This window comes from Cricetulus griseus, chromosome X (assembly GCF_003668045.3).
Source record: "Cricetulus griseus strain 17A/GY chromosome X, alternate assembly CriGri-PICRH-1.0, whole genome shotgun sequence".
NCBI classification, from domain to species: domain Eukaryota; kingdom Metazoa; phylum Chordata; class Mammalia; order Rodentia; family Cricetidae; genus Cricetulus; species Cricetulus griseus.
Window position 1 is genome coordinate 15,935,444 of NC_048604.1, and position 22,851 is coordinate 15,958,294.

Sequence of the window (22,851 nt, forward strand, 5' to 3'; positions counted from 1 at the left end):
AAGTTGGCAGTATCATGGAATATGCTTAGGGAATGTACCAGAATTGAGAGTGGCATTGTAGAGGTGAGTCTGTGTTCTACCCCGTATTTCTCACTTGTTTGCCACTTCCCTTTGGCTGAGCTTTATAATGGTCCCCACTCTTGAAAATGTAGGTGACCAACTCATATTCTTCTACATTTTGGCTCATTTACTTTTTTCTTCTCCTTCGGTCCCTTGATTTTTTTTAAATTTATTTATTTATTTATTTATTGCCCCAAGAGTTCTTTCTTTTATTATTTATTAGTTCACGTTAGGGAACAGGCTAGTTTCACATGTAAGTCCCTTCTCCCTCTCCCTCCGCTCACCCTCATCCCTCCTCCTCCACCCCCAGCCTACCCCCCCACCCCATCCACCCACCACTCTCCACGCAGGGTAGGGCCCTCAACGGGGGCTCTGCAAAGTCCACCAAATCTTCCTGTGCTGCTCCTGGGCCCTTCCCCATGTGTCCAGGGCCGGAGTGTAACCCTTCACGTTGATGGGCTCTCAAAGTCCCTTCTTGCACCAGGGAAAAATACTAATCCACTGCCAGAGGCTCCCTGGAGTGCAGAGGCCTCCTTATTGACATCCATGTTCAGGGGTCTTGATCAGTCTTGTACTGGCCTCCCAGACAGCATCTGGGGTCGATGTGCTGTCCCTTGTTCAGGCCAACTGTTCCTGTGGGTTTCTCCAACCTGGTACAGACCCCTTTGCTCTTCATTCCTCCCTCTCTTCAACTAAATTCCAGATTTCAGCTTAGTGTATATCTGTGGAAGTCTGTCTCTGCTTCCATCAGCCACTGGATTAGGGCTCTAGGATGGCATAAAGAGTAGTCATCAATTTCATTTTAGGGGAAGGGCTTTTAGGTTATCCTCTTCACAATTGCCTGGATTGTCAGATTGTGTCATCCTTGTAGGTCTCTGGAAATCTCCCTGGTTCCAGATCTCTTCTCGGACCTATAGTGGCTCCCTCTGATATGGTATCTCTCATCCTGCTCTCTCTCCTCTATTCTTCCCCCAACTCAATATTTCTACTCCTCCATTTCCTCTCCTCTACTCCTCTTCTTGTGCTCTTATTGTGGCAGCTCCCTCTCCCCTACCCTCATGCTCTCAATTAGCTCAGGAGTTCATGCCACTTCCCATTCCTGGGGTCCATTTATCCCTTAGAGTCCTTCATGTTTCCTAGTTTCTTTGGTGAAGAGGATTATAGGCTGGTAATCCTTTGCTCTATGTCTAAAATTCATATATGAGTGAGTACATACCATGTTTGTCTTTTTGTGACTGGGTTACCTCACTCAGGATGGTTTCTTCTAGTTCCATCCATTTGCCTGCGAATTTCAAGATTCCATTGCTTTTTTTTCTGCTGAGTAGTACTCCATTGTATAAATGTACCACATTTTCTCAATCCATTCTTCAGTTGAGGGTCATCTAGGTTGCTTCCAGGTTCTGGCTATTACAAACAATGCTGCTATGAACATGGTTGAACATATATTCTTGTTGTCCCAAGAGTTCTTACTGGTGATACAGTAAGCCATGCCCTTTACCCTCTTCAAAAATAAATGGTTCGGGTTCACCCAAATCTGTTCTGATTTGTGGCACCACCAAGGACTTGAAGGATGTAGGCAATTGTCATATCATCTCAGTTATTCTAACTGAGAGAGATGAAGAAAGTAACCCAGACATGCTGGCAGCACATTTGCAAGACAAACATGTGGGGAATCAATCCTATGCAAAATCAGGATCTTCTATGTTCTGAGGCATACTCAAATAATGCTTGCGGGGTACAACTGATACAGCCCAGTAAGAACTGCTAACAATAGGTGGGAGGAGCCCACAAGGAGTTGGCCTACTAGAAACTGCTGACAACATGAACATGATATCCTATATTTTGAGACAGAGTCTCGTTGAGTTGTCCAGGCAGACCATGAATTTTCAGTCTTCTTCCCTCACCCTTTCCAAGTAGCTGGAATTATGTCTGAGCCATCAGGCCTGGCCACACAGCTTTTATTAGGTTTCTGTTGTTACAAAAGAAACGACCACAAATTCAGCACCTTACAAGAACATGAATGTGTTGATGGGCAGTTCTGTAGGTCAGATACCATAGCAAGATTGATTACTTCTTCTGCCTAAAGGCTCATAAAATCAGTGTCAAGCTATAACCATGACGTTGACTAACTGCATATTCAGTATTCTGCTTGACTTGAGGTGTCAAGTTGACTAGCTTAAAGACCACTCAGAATAGCCAAGCATGAGCTATTCTCAGGGCTTCAGCAAGCACTAAAGTCACCCCCCCCCCTTGCTGAAAGGGAAATCCAGGTGGTTTGACATTCTATTTGGGTTTTGTTTTGAGACAAGGTCTCACTATATGGTGCTGGCTGGCCTGGAGCTACATATGTAGATAAGGCCAGCCTCGAGGTGACAAAGATCCTCTTCTTCCTGCCTCCCAAGTGTTGGTGATATAGGAATTGAATATTGAAGATGCTCCAGGTATGTCTAAGAGGGTGTTTCTGGGGGAGACTGCCCCATCTATGGATACAGGGAAGATTAGTGTGCTTGAGCATCGTCCACTTAGCTAGAAAGATGGATTGAACTAAAAAGGGGGAAAGTGGGGAGGTAATATGCTTCAGTGGGTAAAGATGCTTGACACTAAACCAGATGACCTGAGGGAGTTTGACCTTCAGAACTTGAATGGTTTAAGAAGACTGACTCTCTCTCTTGTCTCTCTCTCTTTCCCTCACTCCCTTCTTTCTGTCTCACTCACTCTCTTCTGTCTTTCTCTCCGTCTGTCTCCCGCACACATGCACTCGCTCCTCTCTTCTCCGCCCCCCCCCTCTCTCTCTCTCACACACACACACACACACACACACACACACACACACACACACACTAATAAAACAGGGGGAAAGCAGAAAGGTGAAGTACTTGTCTTCTGGAGCTAGGACAGCTCTCTTTACCTGCCTTTGGAAGTCACAACTTCATGTTTTCTGAGCACTGCAGACCAGGCTCACACCCACATTCTTCCAGCCAGTGTCTATGGTCCTTGACACGAGACTAAGAGGTATCCAATCAGCTCCCATGCTTTGCCCTAGATTCTGTGATGCCACCTTGTTGTGGGACTTTTCAACTTCCATGATCAAGTGACCCAAACCCCTTACTAAATCTCTTTTCACATGCCTCTCTGTATATCATTTTTTTTATTTCTGAAGAAAAGTGACTCAAGGTGTGGCATGCTGCTTTTCCCTTCACTTGGGTCATTAGACAGGTCTCATTTCTTAAGGCTTGTGGCTCTCACTTCTTTGCCGTTTCCCTTAAGGCAACGTTAAGGGAAATGTTAACCCTAGGTCCAAACAAACCCATACCTCCTTAAGTACAACCCCTTTCATTTCTAACATGTAATGCTGCATCCTGGTCGCACAGTGAGAGATGAAGGTTATTTATGTATAGGCATGTAGAAAATGATTTTATTCACTAGAATTGATGTCGGCATAGTCACTGCCAAATGTTCAATATGCCAGAGGTAGAGGCAAACCGTGAACCTTACATATGGCACTGTGTCCCAGAGTGATTAATGGGCTTCTGAGTGGCAGGCTGATAAGTTTGGCCTGCTTCCGTCAAAGGCAAGGTGGCTCTTTACACGCGACACTTATTCTAGATATTAACTTTCTTTTCTCCAGTATTTCTATTTAAAGTGTGGGGGTGGGGGAGACGTGTGGGTGCTCATGGAGGCCAGAAGAAGGGAGGGAGTAGGGTTCCATGGAGTTGGAATTGCAGGTGGTTGTAAGCCACCCTTGGTGTTGGGTTCCAAACTAGAGTCCTTGGGGAAGAGCAGCAAGTGCTATTTATTATCCAGCTTTCCAGTTCTGGATATGAATTTTAATTCCCATTCACTGCATTATGAGGAAATGATTTGTGGTCTTAGGAAGGTGATATTGACCAGCAAGATCTTCCACATTGCACCACTTCTAGACATGGAGCTCACAGAAAGGAAGCACAGCAATCAACACATGCTGCCACCTGTCACTGGTCTTCCTGCCATAAGCCTCACCTGGCCAGCTCAGTGTAACCATGGAGTTGGTTATCTTCTCATGTCACTTATAGTTCTGCCTTTGGAGGTCGGGTTGAAAGAACCCAGAAGGTGAAAGTTCCCTCCTAGCATCCAGTATATATAGTGATTTCTTCAATAACCTAGTTCATGTCCTCAGAAAACAGTGTGGGGTTTCTCTCAGTATTTATTCTTTTACTTGTTTTTCTGAGACAGGTTCTCACTATGGAGCCCAGGATGGCCTGCTACTTTATATACAGAATGGTCTCAAACTCCAGACAATCCTCCTGCCTCATTCTTCCAAGTTCTAAGATTACAAGCATGTGACATCATACCTGGCTTCAATATGTATCAGTTGTAAATTTTACTTAATTTTGGCTTTGCAGAATGATAGGCCATTACTTCAATATTTTCACCAAGGAAATTAAAAAAAAAACTTCACTGGATTCATGTGTGGTAGGGTATGACTGTAATTCCAGCACTTTGGAGGACTGAGACAGGCGAATTATTCATTTGAGACCAGCCTGAGTGATGTTAACATTTTAACATTTCAAGGCCAGCTTAGGCTACAAAGTGTGACGCTACCTGAAAAAGAAGAGGACAAAGAGAACAAGGAAGAGGACGAGGAGGAGGAGGAGCATCTTCACTGAAGTGGTACTTGTAAATGTCATCTGAAGATTTTGGAGGACCTAATCTATCATAGGCACAAATGTGTTACTGTAAACCATAGAGTGACGAAAACATTTATTGTTTTCAAATGAAACTGGATGTTTCTACACAAGGAGCCGAGGAGGACGGTGTGGAAGGTGTGGAGCTGAGGAGGACGGTGTGGAAGGTGTGGAGCTGAGGAGGACGGTGTGGAAGGTGTGGAGTCCTTCTTAGCACTCTTGTGCTTTGTGAGTAGAGATGATGGACATTTACAGCAGTCAGATTCACACGCGATATTCACTGGCCCTGATGTTCAGTAAAGAGGCATGGAGACGGCCCATAAAGCCAAGCACCATGACCTATTGAGGGGGACATCTCTGGGCAATGGGACTAGGAAATGGTTGGGAAACAAGACAATTCTAAATACCAGAGATTACACTTGTGGCCTGCTGCAAAATACAGACTTGTCATGATATTTACCTGATGAGACAATAACATCAACCAGCAGAGGCGGGAGAAAAAAAATCAACAAACCAGCAAGAAGTTATTGCAAACAAAACACAAGGGACAAAAGCCCATTTATTTACTAAGCATAAGTTTAGAATAGTTTTCTTAAACAAAGTTAACTAAGCTAACACATGCTAGAAGACTTCAGCATCCTCCTACTACATTCTGGAACACATTCAACTATTTGTTACTATTTGTTGTATCATGCTGACCACAGAAATAACAGAATCACATGGGTGACAACATTTCTTCACGTTTCTTTTCAAGGCATTGAATTAAGTGGCGTCTTTTAAATCTGAAAATAAACATAAACATCATGTAAAAAAAATGATACCCAAAGAACCTGTGCAGTAGGAAGTGCTGTGCGACCCAAAGCAGGGGCTCAACCTCTGTGGGAATAGTCAGTACATTCCAGGTACCAGGCGCTCTAGACAATATGAAGGGTGTCTACTGAGGATCAGTGCCCAGCTCAAGACTACCCTGACAAAGGAGGGTTGAGTAGGCCCGGAAGGATGTGTCCAACGCGAGTGACATCAACCTAAATGTCTACACAACCAGCCTTAACTATAAAGTTGGGGCCAGGGACTGAGAAACTCCAAGCAGGTGCTGTTCTCCACCCCTCACCCAACCACTGTGTGAAGATGTATGGTCCCCCTGTCACCCACCTTCCCGCTTCCTTGATGGTAAACTCAAAAAACTGCTTCCGGACTTCCAGAGGTCCCTGTACTTCTTCAAGCAGCTTGAAAATCCTTTCATATTCTGGAGAGAATGTAAGCATACTTGAGTATTTCTCAGAAATGAAGAAACGGGACTGGATCTCTGGGGATCTGTGTGTACCTCAGTAATATGCTTTATGGTCAAGAATGCTAAACGGTGTGTATGTGTTCTAAATGCCTCTGCACAGAGATGGACACAATCCTCATGAGCAACGACCAAGCAACATTACAAATAAAAGATGGAGTCTCCTGAGATGTTTCAGTGAAGAGTGACTGTAGTCAATTATATAGAAAACCTCAGTTGTGGCAAAGGCTCTCTCCCCTGAGGCAGTTTCAGGTTATTCTAATCATACAACTGGAGAAGCTTCAGGGAAGCACCCTCCTGCATTAGATGGGAATTAATGCAGAGACCCACAAATGGACAATGTGCAGAGAGTGTGAGATTTTAAAGCTCTCAGTCCTAAATGTGAAATATTCATCAAAACCCTCCCTTCAAGGCTCAATGCTCTATGCAGAAGAGGAGGAAAAAAAGATTGAGAGCCAGAGGTTGTGGATGACTCCAAGCTAACAGTGTCTTCCAGAAACAACAGAACTGGTGTAAATCTGAACTCATGCATGAGACCCACACAGGTTCAAACCACACAACATCCCTATCTGGAGAGGGGTAAGAAGTCACAAAGTTCCACCCTTAACAAGGAAGGTATTTGTAGCTGGGCGTTGGTGGCACACGCCCTTAATCCCAGCACTCAGGAGGCAGAGGCAGGCGGATCTCTGTGAGTTCGAGGCCAGCCTGGTCTCCAGAGCAAGTGCCAGGACAGCCTCCAAAGCTACACAGAGAAACCCTGTCTCGAAAAACAAAACAAAACAAAAAAACCAAAGAAGCTATTTGTAATTAATTCATTCTAGCAAGAAAATCTGTTCTCTCCAATCGAGTGTCACAGGGTATATCAATCACACACCAGGGAAGGGCCCATGTCCAGGAGTAGTTGGCAAACACAAAACAGACTATGTATTTTGTTTATTTGTTTGGTTTTGGTGTGGTGGTGGTGGCGTGTGTGTGTGTGTGTGTGTGTGTGTGTGTGTGTGTACATTTGCCTTTTGTTTTGGTATTTCCTGCCTTATTGTTTTACTTTGATTTTTGTTTGGGGGTTTCTGCTTATCATTTGAGAGACAGAGACAGAGAGAGATACAGAGCAGAGAGAAAAGAATTTTAACAGGAAGATTAGAGATACTTTGCATCTGTTAGTAGTCATTGTCCCAGTACTTACTTCGTCCATAACGTCGAATTTCCTTCATTAGCTCACGTTTTATATCAGCATTAATTTTCTCACGGCTTACTAGGTACTCACTGGACACACCTTTGCCCTCGGTCAGTGCTGCAAAACTCTGAGCACCTAGAAGGTTCTCTCTGCTAACTATTCCTCCTGTAAATGTGGCATCACCACCTTCAGGAATTAGCCCTGCACTGCTAAAACAAGCAGATTTGTCAAAAGGAGCATTCTTTGCTGGAACCCATTTTGGGGAGCCTTTGGTTGTGGTGGGACCACCTTCCACCATCCCCTCCTGGGCCTTTGGGCCGACGGTAGCACCTGGAAAGCAAAGAGAAAAGCTGAGCTGCGGAGTGGGCGAGTTCCCTGTGCTTCTTGGGGTCTAAAATGATTGCAAAGGAAGAGAGTATACCAGAGAGAAATCTCAGCCATGACAAACTGACCCCAGGACACAGTGTACCTTCTGGATTCATGAACACACACAAACTAGTTGGACAGGACAATGAAGAAATAAACATGTACAGGTCCCTGGTGTGTGTGGTTTCACCTTGATGTATTTTAGAGGATGAAAATATCACGTAATATGAACATAGAATGTATTTCTAGGGGCTAGAGAGACAGCTCAGCAGTTAAGAGTGCTTATTGCTTTTGCAGAGACCACAAGTTTAGTTCCAGCATCCACAATGAGCAGCTCACAGACACCTGTAACTCCAGCTCCAAAGGATACGAGTCTGGCTTCCAAGATCACACACACACACACACACACACACACACACACACACACACACACACACACACACCCCTAAAATAACAAAAATATAAATCTTAAAACAGATATTGCTGGGAGGTGGTGTCAATGCCTTTAATTCCAGCACTCAGGGAACAGAAGGAGGCAGATCTTTGTGAGTTCAAGGCCACCCTGGACTACAAAGTGAGTCCCAGGACAGCCAGGATAGTCACACAGAGAAACCCTGTCTTGAAAAGCCGAAAAAAGAAAAAACAGTTTAAAAAACAAACAAAAACAACAAAAGAGGTATTACTACTCATTCACCCAAAATCCCAATCTATGAATGATTTCACTCCTCTTTCTCTTTATCTGAATTCTTTCCCCTCCTAGCTTGATGCACCTATGTCATTTACTCAACTCCTGCTGTGCCAGGCACCAGTCAGGATGTGGTAATATGAGCAGTGAAGTAGACGAACAAGATCTTCCTATGCCCTAACAGAACTCAGAGTGCCAGGAGGACATCAGAGAGGAACTACACTCAGTTAGCACAAATTCACAACTGTTTTTGTGTTGACGAAGTGAGCATGGATGTCTAAGGGAGAAGAGACGGAGCCCACAGGAGCACTGAGTGGTGGCAGGGCCTTTAAGAAGGGTCCACCAAGCAAAGCCTAAGGAGGAAACAGAGGTGACTTGTGCAGACATAGAGGCAGGGATTTGGGGACATAAACCTGGGGCCACAGAAAGTGTGACAAGGAGACCACTGTGACCTAAGAGAAGGAAGCAATGGTGGGATGAGTTATGCAGACTCTTGGAGATCAAAATCAGGAGTCTGGTTGTATTCTTGGGGCTAAGGAACACAGAGGATGGGTTTTCAGCATGGGTGTGGTATGGTCTCATTTCCCTGTCATTATCTTCATCCAAGCTGCAGAAGTAGAGATGATGACTAAGAAGTGGGCAACAAAGTTGGCCTTGGTGGCACACACACTCCTTTCATCCCAGCACTCAGGAGGCAGACGTAAGTGGATGTCTGTGAGTTTAAGACTACCCTGATCTACATAGCAAGTTCCAGGTCAGGCACAGTAAGACAAAGTGAGACCCTGTCCCAACAAAAACAAAAAAGTAATCGTTAGGGATGGAGAGATGGCTCAAAATTTGAGTGCTTGCACTCTTCCAAAGGAACTGAGTTCAGTTCCTGGTATCCATGTTGGGAAGCTCACAACTGCCTGTTATTCCAGTTCCAGGGGATCCAGTTTCCTCTTCTGGTCTCCACATTCACTGCCACAAACATGGGACGCACACATAAATAGAAAATTGAAAGGAAGTAGTGAACATTGGGAAAGACAAAGAGCAGAGAAGACAAATTGGTCCTTTGTGGTGGTCTGCTTCAGACAGTATTGCATGGTTAAGCAAGTGAGTAACAGAAAAGGGAGGAAAACTGTGGCAAAGAGTCACCAATAAGGAGCAGAAACACAAAGTAGATCATGGAAACCCTGGTAAATGGCAATAAATGAAGAAGTGAGCAGCTCCATCCAAATATACTCAGCATGGATGGTAATGCCATCTCAGACCACTGATGCTGTCCACAACAGTTTCTGCTGTGAAGGATACCGTGACAGGAGACCATACAAAGTACAGCACAAAGGAAAGATGAGGACAGGAAAGAAGACATGCAACCGGGTGCTGCTGAGCACGGGCCAGGGGATACAGCACCTCCACCCTCTGTTAGAGCTTATCTCCTCCACGTGCAGGAATCTGCTTTACAAAATCTGCATCATGAAGGACACAGCATCATTTTCACCTATGTTCCCTTCCACCTGCACACTCAACAGTATCTACCTGTTCTAGCCACGGGGGACCCAATTACCTTCTTCCTTTTCAATGACTGAGGCCGTAAGATGGGGCTCTCCCTCTTTTATCTCCACGGGCACACTGGTCACAATCCGCCTCACTTTGGGTAATGGAGGACCCACAGCATCTCCAGCAGGATTCTTTTCATTTTCTGAGCACACAGAAAACTCTTCGCCTTCTTCAGCCATTATCTTTGTGTAAAAAATATCAACAACTTAATTTCATCAACGACAAAATCCAACCACACAGCACTGCAGAAAGGAAATACAAAAGAGAAAAAAAAAGAGCAAAGCATCTGGGCTGGAGAGATGGTTACGTGGTTAAGAACACTAGCTGCTCTTTCAGAGACTTGAGTTTCAGTCCCAGCCATCCATATGGTGGCTCATAACTAACTGTCTGTACCTCCAGTTCCAGAGGATCTGATGCCCTCATCTGGCTTCTGCCAGCAACAGACACACAAATGGAGGACAAACATATATGCAAGCAAAATACCCAAATACATACAAAATAAAATAAAATAAAGCAAAGATTCTGGGGTAAGATTGCGTTGGGTTGAGAAGTTCCATCTGTGTGATTCCACAAGGCAAAAAGTCAGGAAAACACATCAACTCCAAAATGTGAAAAAACAAGGCTATGTGGTCCTTCCAAAAGCTTATGACTCCATGGTAAACAAAGTAAAAATATCTAAAAGTTTTTGGTGTAGAAAAATCCAGAAGTTCGGTGTGTCAGATGATCTCTGAGCTCAAAGGGGTCACAAGAAATGGAAGAATGAAGGAAAGAAGTGAATTCATGAAATGGGTGAAAACTTTGCAATGAGCTAGAGATCCCTCTGGGAGTAGGGCTGGGGAAGCAAACAAATACCTTGTAAATGCAGCAGTTAATAAATCAAACAAAACATTTAACAAAGAGCATCTAGACAAAGCATAACAAAGAATTCCAGGAATTAAATACAAGAGTGAGAAATTACCGCACTCACATTGCAAAAACCAAATTAAAAACAGAGCAGTTATGCCCACTGAATTTAGGGAACACTGGGACATGCTCAAGACACCATTCCTGGCTGGAGAAATGGTTCAGCTATGAAAAGCACTTGCTCTTTCAGAGGACCATGGTTTGATTGCCAGCATGCACATACATGGTGGCCCACAGCCATCCATAACTCCAGCTCCAGGGGGAATCCAATGCTCTCTTCTGACCTCTGTGCAGGCACATACCTGATGCACATATATACATTCAGGCAAAACATTCACATACATAAAATAAATATTTTTAAAAAGAGAACAATCCTGTGAACTTTGGGCTTTAAAAAAAAGGAAGCAAGTTGTACTCTAAACACATAAACTCTATTCCATGAAAGTTCAGCAGAAAATTTCCCAAATCTTAGGAAAGATGTGGTCATGTAAGTACAGGAAGAAGTTGCAACCCCAATTAGACATGCCCAGAAAACCACCTCTCCATGTCATCTCATGGTTCTATGAGGACAAAGCTGAACAAAGAAAAAAATACTGAAACCTGAATGACCAAAACTCCAAGTTAGGTACAAAGACAAACCCTTGAACCAGAAGACTTCTGTAAAGAAACTCTAGGGCCAGGAGATCAAGTATTGATAAACTTAAAGCCTTGTTGGTTCTCTCCATGAGGTTCCACCATGAGGGTCTCAGGAATCGAACTCAGGTCATCAGGCTGGGAGACAAGCATTGCTGCCTACTGACAGATCTCTCTGGACTATATTTAATATATATAGGCACTGTGCTTCGTGCCTTTAACCCCATTACTCAGGTGGCAAAGCAGAGTGAGCTGGTGGCCAGCCTGGTCTACAAAGTGAATTCCAGGACAGCCAAGGGGAGAGAGAGAGAGAGAGAGAGAGAGAGAGAGAGAGAGAGAGAGAGAGAGAGAGAGAATCCACCAACCAAATTTACTACACCCTCATTTTTATCCTTAAAATCAGAAGAGAAATAAAGTCCTTCCGTAATAAAGATGAACTAAAAAGATTCATCATCACTAAGCTATCACCAATGGAGATAGTTAATAGAATATTACACACAGAAGGTAAGATTTGCAGCAGCATGAAAGCTTGGGAAAAAACAGAAGAAAGGTAAATGGGAATTCGGAAAGGGGCAAATATTTTTATTTTTACCTCAGTAAACCCAGAAAGTTTTAGGATGAATATAGGAGAAATTAATACATACCTTATAAATATCAATGGTCTTAACTCTCTACCTATAATATGCAGACTGGATGAAGGGATTAAAAATAAGACTCATATGTTTCCTGTCTCAAAGAACTTCACTGTCAAAGATAAACAAAAACAGTGAAAGTGTGGATTATTGCATTCTCAGGCAAACAGAATCTATGCAAAAGCAAGGGCGGCTATACTCATTATCTTTAAAAAATGTTATAAAAGTTATAAAAAGAGCCGGGCGTTGGTGGCGCACGACTTTAATCCCAGCACTCGGGAGTTCGAGGCCAGCCTGGTATCCAGAGCGAGTGCCAGGATAGGCTCCAAAGCTACACGGAGAAACCCTGTCTAGAAAAACCAAAAAAAAAAAAAAAGTTATAAAAAGATAAAGAAGGTCACTGCATCTTAATAAAAAGAACAATCCATCAAAAAGATGTAACAACTATAAATACACACAGCAAATGTTGGGTCACCTGGTTTCATAGACCCAAAACTTCTGGACATGAACAGGTAGGTCCAGGATACAATAAAAGTGATTGTTTACAAAAAAAAATGATTGTTTACAAAAGCAAATTCTCATCAATCCATAGATCCTCCAGACAAGAAAACCAATGGAGAAACTTTAGTGTGTAACTGTACCATGGCTCAAACCGGTCTTATATCTACACAATAGCTAGGAAATGCATATTATTTTCAGCAACCCATGGAATGTACTATAAAGAGATCACATTTTCTGTCATTGAGTGAGTCTGAATAGGTACAGTCTTATGTTTTATCAGATAGTAGTGGTGGGAAATTAAAAGGCAAAGCAAAGGAAACAGCACAGTGAAGAGGGAGCACGCAAGCTGGGCCCAGGGTTCATGCTTGTTAGAGCAGCACATGGGACCCAGACAGCAGGATGGCTGCTGCAAATTCAAGGTCAGCCTCCTCTACAGACGAGACCATGGCTCAGAAGCAAAGTGTAGTAAGACAAAAGACTGCATAACCAGGAAACGAGAAGTGTGTGTGTGTGTGGGGGGGGAGAGGTTAAATATCAAATACTTCACTTTTTGTTTTGGAGTGAGATAAAAAGATACATTGTAGAAAAACCATCTCATAAAAACTGCCCCTTGGAGCGTGCGCACGGGGGCGGGGGGGAGGGGGAGAGTGGCGCACACCTTTAATCCCAGCACTCAGGTGGCAGAGGCAGGCAGATCTATGAGAGTTCAAGGCCAGCCTGGTCTACAGGGTGAGTTGCAGGACAGCCAGGGCTACACAGAGAAACCCTGTCCCGCCACCCCCCCCAAAAAAAAACAACAAAAAGAAACAAAAACTGCCCTTCTGGGATACAAAACCAAAAGTCTTTTATTTTGTAAAATTTCTTAAAGCAAAATTGTAAACTTTTATATCCGCAAGGCTTTTGTTAAGGAGTCCTCTAAGCATTCTAAGGGGAGTAAAATATTTTAGGCAAAGCCTGTCACAAACAGAAAAAAAAATGAGCCCATTCCTAAAACATTTTGTGACGCCAATAGAAAGCTGATGACAATCTACATAATATACATTAGAAGAAACAAAACTGTGAGGTATAAATCTCTCCTGATAATAAAGATAAACATCTTAAATAAATGATTATCAAACAAAAACCAAAGGTGGGTGCAAACCACGCAGCATGTCACTGTACAGTTCAATGAAGAAAGGCAAGGCTGCTTTAACCCCAAACTACTTTAAGTGCAAGAAAGTGTCAGGAAAATAGCAAGTCATTCTAAAGACGCCTTAAAGTTCAAATCCTCTTCATGACTTGAAAGTAACTCAGAATACAAAACAACTGTTGTAACCTGTTAAGAAGTGTTTCTACAGAAGACCAAATACCCTGTTTTTCTGTTTCATATGACAGTCTACAGTTAGCACTATGTATACACAACAGGAGACAGCAGCAGGTCCTGTTGGGTGGAGGAAGTGCAGGAGCAGAGGCAGGAATAAGGAGAACAGAGGGAAGGAAACAGTGTGGCGAATCACAGGAAAGTGCAATAATGCATGAGGGATGCAATCTTGATGACACCTACTATTATAGCACAAGCCAATGTCACAAGTAACTAATAATGAAGTGCGTCTACAAAACAAGCAAAAAACTAATCGATGACAACATCAAATTCCATTTTAAAATACCAAGCATTTTCCCCCAAATTGCAAACAATGCACAGATGCATTCTCTCTATCCAACAATATGTTAAATGTTCTCATAATGTGGCAGATCCAGAGCAATTTGAAAACATGAAGGCTGGAAAAGAGTAAGTACAAGTGTCATTACCCACAGGTGACATTTCTATTTGGAGAGACCATTTAAAATGATGTAAAACCATTGCAGTTACTAAGTGACTATAGCCAAGTTTCTAGACCTAGGGACAAGAAGCAGAAGCCACCTATATTTCTGTAGTGGAAGCACAAACAAGTAGTAAATAAACTTCAAAGTATCAACAAAAGCATGCCCCAAACCTTGAATACCTATGAATATACTGGCAGATATTCTAATGCATTATATAGAAAGCATAAACCATTATTTAGAGAGATCGGAGATTATAGTAAATTGAAAAGAATAGTCTTTATATGAAGTAGAAGTCATGCTTTTAAAACTCATTAACATTAATTCCTTCTAGAAAGGTAATAACAATGTCATTCAAAATCCCACTGTGCTAATTGATTTTGAAAAATGGCAAGCTGGTAATGAGTATGGATGTGAAATTGCTTAGACTATCCAGTCTTTAAGTAAAACAACAAAGTTAGAAGAAACAGTCCTAGATAGGAGTGTAAAAAGTTTGCAGGGCTTGGGAGATAGCTGTCAGTCCAGTGTCTTAGATTTGACTCTCAGCACCCACACGAAGACGCTGTGTGCAGTGATGTTCACCTGCAATCCCAGCAGCAACAGCGAGGAAGAGACACTCAGAACAGATATTTGGGACTTGTTAGCCAACCAGACTAGTCTAATTGGTAAGTTCCAGGCCAATGAGAGATTCTATCTCAAAGGGGGTGGACAATGGCCCTTGAGGCCTCAGGGCTTCCCTGGCATCCACACGCATGTGTATACACATGCACATACTCCCACATATAACCTACATACATTTAAAAACTCAGCTAAGTGAGACCATATGATATTGGAATAAAGATAGACAAACACGGCAGTGGGAGAGGGTATAGGATCTGGAAACAAGTATGGAAAGAAATTAACTAGATTTTTAGCACCTATGCCAGCAAAGCATCCTGGAAAACAGGCTTCATTACTAAGTTCATTATCAAGAAGCTTCTCTGATGGGGGCCAAGTAAGGCATTGATCTACGGGTGCAACAAAATGTCAATGGAAGTCATTTTATTGCTATTTTCCCTTAGCTGACTAGGAGTTCCTTTTAGCCCTCCATCACACTATCTATTACTTCCCCTTCTTTGACAGCCTCCCTTCCCCTCTGTTTCCTCGCTATGCCTAACCGCTGTGGTTATTCGGATTGTAGCATGCCTTTCAAAAACTTTGAAGTCGGAGAAGCTTCTTTCAGCAGATGGGAAGTAACACAGAGACCCACGACGGAACAACATGCAGAGAGTGAGACTTTGCAGACTCAGTCTTAAGTGGGATGTCTCCACCAAACCCTCTGCCTCCCAAGGCTTCGGCATCTATGTGGAAGAAGACGCAGAAAGACTGTAAGAGCCAGAGGTTACACAGGACTCCAAGGAAACTGTCTTCCAGACGCAACAGGATTGGTACACATATGAACACACAGAGCCTGTGGCAGCACACACAGGATCTGCACATGTTCAAGTCAGACTGGGTCCCAGCACTGACAGGGGGAAGTGGACGTGGGATCAAAGGCTAATCAAGAAGCTATTTGCAACTGATACTCTCTAGCAAAGGGACAATCAGTTTTCCTCAATGGAGTGCCCCTGGTTATATCAACCACACTTTAGGATAGGCCGCATGCCCAGAAATAGCTGGCCAACAAAAAATGAACTCCATAGTTGGGGAGGGGGCTTTTTGTTTTCATTTTTGTTGTTCTGGCTTTTTTATCTTATTTTTTTCTTTTTTGAGGGGGGAGAAAGAATCTGAATGGAGTTGGGCGATAGGAAAATACAGTAAAAATACATTGTATGAAAACATCAATTAAAATATTAAGGAAAAATAAGTTCACATCATAAAGACAAAGAAAAATTATCTTTTGACTCCTACTTCGTGGGAGACACGTAAGTATACTTAGGGTATTACATTTGTGGATATTTGGGCAGGCAAAGATTGCTTTTGCTCGTTTTTTTGTAGGTACTAGGGACCTAAACCAAGACCTCAAAAATGTTAGGCAAGCCTTGTACCTTGAGACACATCTTTGGTCTGTCCATTTATTATTTATTTATTGATTTATTGAGACAAGTCTCACTAAATTGCCCAGGCTGGCATGAAATTGCTAGGTAGTCCAGACAGGCCTTCAGGTTGCAATACTCCTCCTGGCCAACCTCTCGGGTAGCTAGGATTATAATCTTGTGCCAACAGGCAATCTTAACTAAGTTTTTTTTTTTTTTTTTTAAGAATAAGACGACTGGCCACAAAGACTGAATTTTAAACCATTCAACTAAAAGACATTAGTTCCACAGTGTTATTACTGGGCATGGTGGCACATTCTCACAATCCGAGCATTGGAGAGGCTACGTCAGGAGGATGCAGTTTGAGGCCAGTTTGGTCTACCCAACAAGAACCCAACTTAAAAAGCAGAAAGTAGACAAAGTTAAAATTCTCTTCTTAGATATGTGTACATATGTCAATGCACATATGTCTAGAAAAATGAGTAGAACTGTCCAGATGTGGTAGTACACATCTGTACCTCCAGCACTTGAGAGGCTGGTGCAGGAGTGGAGTTCATAGTTAGCTTCAGCTATAAAGCAAATCTTTGACCAGCCTGAGGTTTATGAGAGCCTGTATCAAAATAACGACAACAGCAGCAGCAGCAACAACAAATGGGCAGATTTCAGGATACATGCAGAACCACAAACTAAATTTTCAAATACAGACATCCCACCAAAATTTGTGCAGGGAGCCAGAAACAATGGTTGTCAGTCTCCCTAGTCTCAAAATAACGACAACAACAGCAGCAACAACAACAAATGGACAGATTTCAGGATACATGTAGAACCACAAACTAAATTTTCAAATACAAACATCCCACCAAAATTTGTGCAGGGAGCCAGAAACACAATGGTTCTCAGTCTCCCTAGTCATGAGAACTGCAAGTCTCAACACAGTGAATGATCTATGCTCTACCACCTGAGTGGCAAAAACGGAAACCCAAGTGACAAAAATTTAACACACGGGGGGAAATAGGTGGTACAGTTGGAAGTTTCCAAAATTATTGGATTCAAGTGCCCAAAACAACAGTTGAAGGGTTGAACCCTTAGGGAAACATTCCCTCTGGACCAAGACAAAATGATCCAGATGGACTCTCCCATCTCACAGCCTTAGCTGGTCAGTCTGGTGGCTCTTTACACACCCGTTCAGAAAGTGCTCACCTAAACCATCCCCCTAGGGCATAGCCACAGTTCTGAAGCTGAGTCTCCCACATTACTGAGGTCAAGAATCCAAGCAAAATCACCACCTATGGGTAGTTGAGACATCTCCCCCGAAATTACAAATTCAAGGACCCAAGAAAAATCACCACCCCTGGGTAGTTACATCAGTCTCCAGCCTGGCTGAGTCCAAGATTCCAGGAAAACTGCCACGCCTAAGTACAGTTGGGTCCAACATCAATGACTTTAAGGACCCAAGAAAAAACTGCCACCCTTAGAACCCAACATGGCTGACTCAGAAAAAACAAGTCTCCTTTCGGAGGACTTATCCTCGCTTGAGGCTGAGAAAGTGTAATTAAGTAAGAACCCTTCTTCCAAGCCGATACTTACAGTTGATGGTGGCTTCAAAAGTAGCAGAGGAATCACAGGGACGATGGCTGAGAAGCCCGCTGAAGACAAGGTCCGTTGAGCTTCACCGACTCTCCTCCCACTTAGAATTCTAACCTCCTTGGGATTTTGTGTACATGCGCAGAGAAGGAGCGTATCACGCGAAGAGTGATTATTGGTTGAGCAGAGGTCCTTCAGAGATCTGAGGTAGGACCCTACCAGAGGGAAGCCCACCCAAGCCTACTGGCAGGAAAGCTGTTCTCCAGCTCTAAACAAACACCCCTCATAGGCATCCTCAAAGAGCCACCGTAAATATCCCATGTCACAGACCTCTGTTCCATAGACCGAGAAAGCCCAACTTGGAGTTGCGGTCCACGCTAAATGAGAACACTCACCCAGGAAATAGTGTATGCATCTCGGCACTGAAATCCTGATGTTGTGGAGCAGGCCTAACGATTGTGCAGTTGTGTGCAGTGTGGTTACTTGGAACTTCATAGAAACTGGTATAAGTACTAGCGACTAGCAAATCCACATCCCCCTCCGCCCCCGTGTGTCTGGAATGGAATGAAATGAAAGGGTACTAGTCTAGCCAGGGCTCTGATTTATTATTGACTGAGAAGACCGGAAAGGAACTGGCCAGCTACTGCTACTGGTCTACTGTCCTCTGCCCCAGTGGTTATGGACTCAGCCTCTGAAACTGTAAGCCCCAATAAATACTTTCTTTTATAAGTTGCCTTGCTCATAGGGTTTGTCACAGTAATAGAAAAGTAACTAAAGCACACAAATTTCCATGCTTGATTGCGGCCCATAGGCTAAGGTGAGTCTATCAAGCTAGTGTTTTTTTTGTTTTGTTTTGATTGTTTTAGTGCTAAGGCTTGGAACCCAGGTCTCTTGACAGCTATATCCTCTATTCTTTTCACTTTTCTTAATCCTAGTTTCTTTATATTCCTCACATTGGATACTTTCAATCAACCTATCTTCAAGTCCATAGGTTCTTCTGTCTGCTAAGATCTGTTGTTGAACTTTTAGGGAATTTTCCATATCAATTTTTTTATACTTTCAGGTCCATAGTTTCTATTTGCTTTCTGTGTTTTTGCTTACTTATTCATTATCTTTATTTATATATAATATAATATTCCTGCTTTTATTCAGCTATTTATCTGAGTTTTCCTTTAGCTCTTTGATATCTAAGACTTAGTGTTTACTATTAAATCCAGTTAATATGCCATCTTCAAAACCATGAACATATCTTGAAAAAGGTTGGACAAGTGTAGGTTGAAGCACCACTTGAGGCTCGCCTACTGTGTTTTCATGGCTTTTCACATTATCCCACTTTCATTTCGGTTATTATAAACCTGAGACAATACTCCAATACCCCACACTAGCAAATAAAAACTTCACTTCTAGAAATGTTTTGCTGTTGTGTAACAAGGCTTTTCCTGGGGAGATACTACACACATGTCTGTCTACTCAGCCCGGATAAGGAGCCCAAGACAGACCAAGACCAAAGTAGGGATATGACCGAAGTCCAACTTGGTGGGTCATTTAGTTGTCTTGGGGTTACTTACAGGAATGTGGGTGAGGGGTCACTTACAGGAGCAGAATTGACTCGATGACAGCTGCATCACCAAAGTCCACCAGTGCACAGTGACAGCTCACAAACCTGGGAACCTGGAGCAACAATGCACAGTCTGCAGCATCTCAACAAGTTGGAGAGTGTCCTTTCCAAGCGCTTCGGTTGGTCTAAACCTCTTCCAGGAAGCTTAACTGGTCTCTGCTTCTTCCAGGCAGCAGATCTGGCCTCAGGGTTTTCTTTGCATCTTGTTTTGTCTGAGAGACTCTAAAAAATCTTGTTTACTCTGGCGAGGAGGGGCTAGTAAATCCGTTCAGTTTCAGGGACTTCCTGAAGCTATTTTTATTTGTTTACCTTCTCTTAAGGGTTTTCCCGAATGGTGGAATTTTTCAATCTGGAAGGAAACTACTAAGCAACAGCTACCTTTTTTTTGAGTTGTTGCTCAATGGGGTAACAGACATCCAAGCTTTATAGACTATTGTCAATACTCTTAGCCTCCTCTAGAACTTGATAATAAGATTCTATTGTTAAGGGAAGTCACAGAACATGGAAAAATCAAGGTGGTACTTATTTGGAAGCTTCATCCCTTTTGGTTAGCATTCCTGGTGCTAGAAGATGCTATGTACCTTGTGAGAGGAAAAAAGTAATTCTCCATTTCACTTAGATGCAAACCCTGCAAACTACAACAGGTCCAACAAGATGTGCCCACTGATGCAATAATGGCATGTTATGGGAATAGTCAATCACTTTCTGATTGGATCTAAGGACACTCTATGAGAAGTAACCCATACCTGGTACTGGTTAGCTAGCGAAGAATCTGTGACTAGACAAATCAGAGGTTCTACGGAAGAACCTAATACTATTATTCTCTTACATGGCCATATTTTGGAAATTACTCCTAATGACCTGCTATACTGATAGATCAGTGCATCTCTCACTCCTCATCAGAGAAGCTAATTACAGTAGATAGTACTTAGCACAGAGATACTCAGCTGGTCAATATCCAAAGAATAAGACTGGAGTGCTCAGTCCTAAAAGGGACATTCATATTAATAACCCCTCCTCACAATGCTCAGGAATCTTCTAATAACATTCAGCCCCGTGAGTTTGCTTCTAAGTTCAACTATTTTGTTAACATTTTCAAAAAACATTTATTCATTTATGTATATGCACACACACATGCTTATACAACAGTGTGCATGTGAGAGTCAGAGGACAGCTCCTGGGAGTTGGCGCCCTCCTCTTACCATGTGGGTCCCAGGAATCAAATTCCGAGCACCAGGCTTGGTGGCCGGGGCCCTTGCTGCTAAGCCATCTTATGGGCTGTCTTGTTAACATCTGAATTTGTTTGACAGTGTGTAATGGAATATTTGTTTATACAAAGATGTGCTACATTTGCTTATGTTGCAGGATATCTGTTTATGTAAAGGCACCTGATTGGTCTACTAAATCTTAATGGCCAATAGAGACGGAAGGGGTATACGCAGGAATAAGTAGGTTGAGGAATTTAGACTGGAAGGAAGAAAGAAAAAAATGCTAGGGAGACTCCAGGAGCCTGCCAGCTAGACACAGGAACCAAGAAAGTAGGATATACAGAATGAAAGAAAGTTAGAAAAGTCCCGAGGCAAAACATACATGAATAAAAACAGGTTAAATGAAGTTAAAAGAGCTAGTGGGACAAGCCTAAACTAAGGCCAAGCATTCATAACAAGTCTCTGTGCCTTTATTTGGGAGCAGGTTGGTGGCCCAAAGAAAATGCCAACTACAATAGTGTCTAATTGTTTTTTCTGAAAGGAATACCAAGACCAGAGACATACAACTAGAAATGTATTGCCAATAAACTTTTGAAAATCAATAAAATGATTTTATTTCATATATGCAAAGTGAAAATCTCTTTGATCACTTACATTTTTACAAATAAAAACAACAATACTGCTCCATATAAACTTTTATATAAACATCAAAGAAAATATACATATTATTTTTCCTTTTAGTGCTTCCAAAGCACAAAATGTACAAGTCTACCTGAAGACTTTCCGTTGTCACATGCAAGAACAAATGTCAGAGGATAGTGCAGCCTCAGGTGCACTTTGTAATGTTTATAGACAAAATGGAAGAGCACTGGAGGTAGATTGGTTGGTTACTCTCCCTGCCCCTTCCCAGAGAGAAATAAGTTACCTAAATAGCAGCTTTTTACTCTTTGATTCCAACTATCCTGAATATTGCATGGTTTAAAAGGCACAGCTAGAAATTGGTGAGTGGTGATTACCACTTGGATTCTACATGCTTACTTGCTCTATGGGACACAATAAGGACATTAAGCAGTGCTCTCCTTGCAGGTGGCCCCTGCCCACTCTGAAAACATCTGGAATGGTAACGTTCAAATGACTGAACTCTGTTAGCTGTAGTAGGAGCAGCAGTGCTTTGTGATTTAACATCACTTTTCCTAATTGGAAAAAGAAAAAGAAAATGAAAAAATACTTTCAATTATAACTCTTAAGGCGAAAGCCCAGATTTTACTTCCAGATAATCATTAAAATCTGTAGTCAAACACTTTTCTTAGCCTGAGTTAGGTCATTCCCTTCACTCAAACATTCTAGAGGGCTTAATTAGGTCCCATTCCATCCTACAGCACTTGGGAGGCAGAAGCAGGCAAATCTCTGAGTTTGCAGCCAGCCTGGTCTACAGAGAGACATCCAACATCCTACAGTGTTCTTTTTTCTCGCTTGTCTTGATATTAACATGATGATCTGCTGTTGATGTGATTCACATTGTTAAGAAGGTGGTGGGAATCTATTTTTTCTAGTACCTTCTCAAGGTACTGAATTAAGACTCTTCTTTTAAACCTGAAAATAAAAAGAAATATTACTAACCATCACAGAAGACTTGACAGTGTGTAGAGTGTTGGCCTGCAACCCGAGTATAAGTCACCCTCATGGGAAGGTATAGCTTAGCAAATGGGAGAACCTATCTAAGGCTCGTGCGTGCACACAGACACATACACACACACTAGCTACGAGTTATGAATCAGGACTCTAGTTGTTGTAATTTAAAAAGCAGTGTGTGACATGAAAGATGCAACAGAGCTCACATGGAGAGGTTTTTTTTTTTTATTAAGGGAAAGAGAATGGGAAAAGGAAGGAGGGGAGAGAGGAGATTGGCCTCTGCGGACAGGAACAGCAGGAGAGGGGGGACAGAGAGACAGACAGAGAAGCAAGGAGAGAGGGGGGAAGTGAGCAGGGCCCTTTTAAAAGGGGACACAGTGAATGTGCACAGGAGGTGCTTTTGGTGGCTGCAGCTGAAGACATATCCTGTCAAAACCCCAAGGGCAGGCCAGTACAGATGCCTGAATATTAACACTGGCAGTATCCATCTCAACACTGTAGCAATCACCCTTATCTATGAGTGAGGATAAGTGTTTTAGTTCACAT

At 42.6% G+C, this 22,851-nt stretch overlaps 2 protein-coding genes across 7 annotated transcripts in view; both read right to left on the minus strand.

Moving 5' to 3' along the window:
* Window positions 1-5,248: 5,248 nt before the first annotated feature.
* LOC107978969 (integrator complex subunit 6-like) lies at window positions 5,249-20,512 on the minus strand. Of its 2 annotated transcripts, XM_035450212.1 has the most exons (5): window positions 17,851-20,512; window positions 9,787-9,961; window positions 7,196-7,516; window positions 5,877-5,970; window positions 5,249-5,506 (listed from the first exon to the last, which is right to left on the minus strand). In XM_035450212.1, exons 2-5 carry the CDS (start codon window positions 9,956-9,958, stop codon window positions 5,440-5,442), a joined length of 654 nt encoding a protein of 217 aa, XP_035306103.1. In that variant the 5' UTR covers window positions 9,959-9,961; window positions 17,851-20,512; the 3' UTR covers window positions 5,249-5,439. The 2 variants fall into 2 exon arrangements, with proteins under 2 accessions (XP_035306103.1, XP_027289244.1); XM_027433443.2 differs by lacking the exon at window positions 17,851-20,512 and having other exon boundaries at window positions 9,787-10,931.
* A 750-nt stretch (window positions 20,513-21,262) lies between these two features.
* Window positions 21,263-22,851, minus strand: part of Ints6l (integrator complex subunit 6 like) — a 61,799-nt gene continuing 60,210 nt past the window's right edge. For all 5 annotated transcript variants that reach the window (XM_027433350.2, XM_027433348.2, XM_027433345.2 and 2 more), the window contains one exon: window positions 21,263-22,266. In XM_027433350.2, coding sequence (XP_027289151.1) covers window positions 22,158-22,266 — 109 coding nt within the window. In that variant the 3' untranslated portion in view covers window positions 21,263-22,157. The remainder of the gene's footprint in view (window positions 22,267-22,851) is intronic.

Bases quoted from the DNA above. Each gene is read 5' to 3' on its own strand.
- LOC107978969 (XM_035450212.1), bottom strand. From the start codon at position 9,958: ATGGCTGAAGAAGGCGAAGAGTTTTCTGTGTGCTCAGAAAATGAAAAG. The intron at 7,517-9,786 runs GTAATTGGGTCC...TTTGCTTTCCAG, and splicing joins AGTCATTGAAAAGGAAGAAG to GTGCTACCGTCGGCCCAAAG. The intron at 5,507-5,876 runs GTGGGTGACAGG...GTTTATTTTCAG, and splicing joins ACCATCAAGGAAGCGGGAAG to ATTTAAAAGACGCCACTTAA.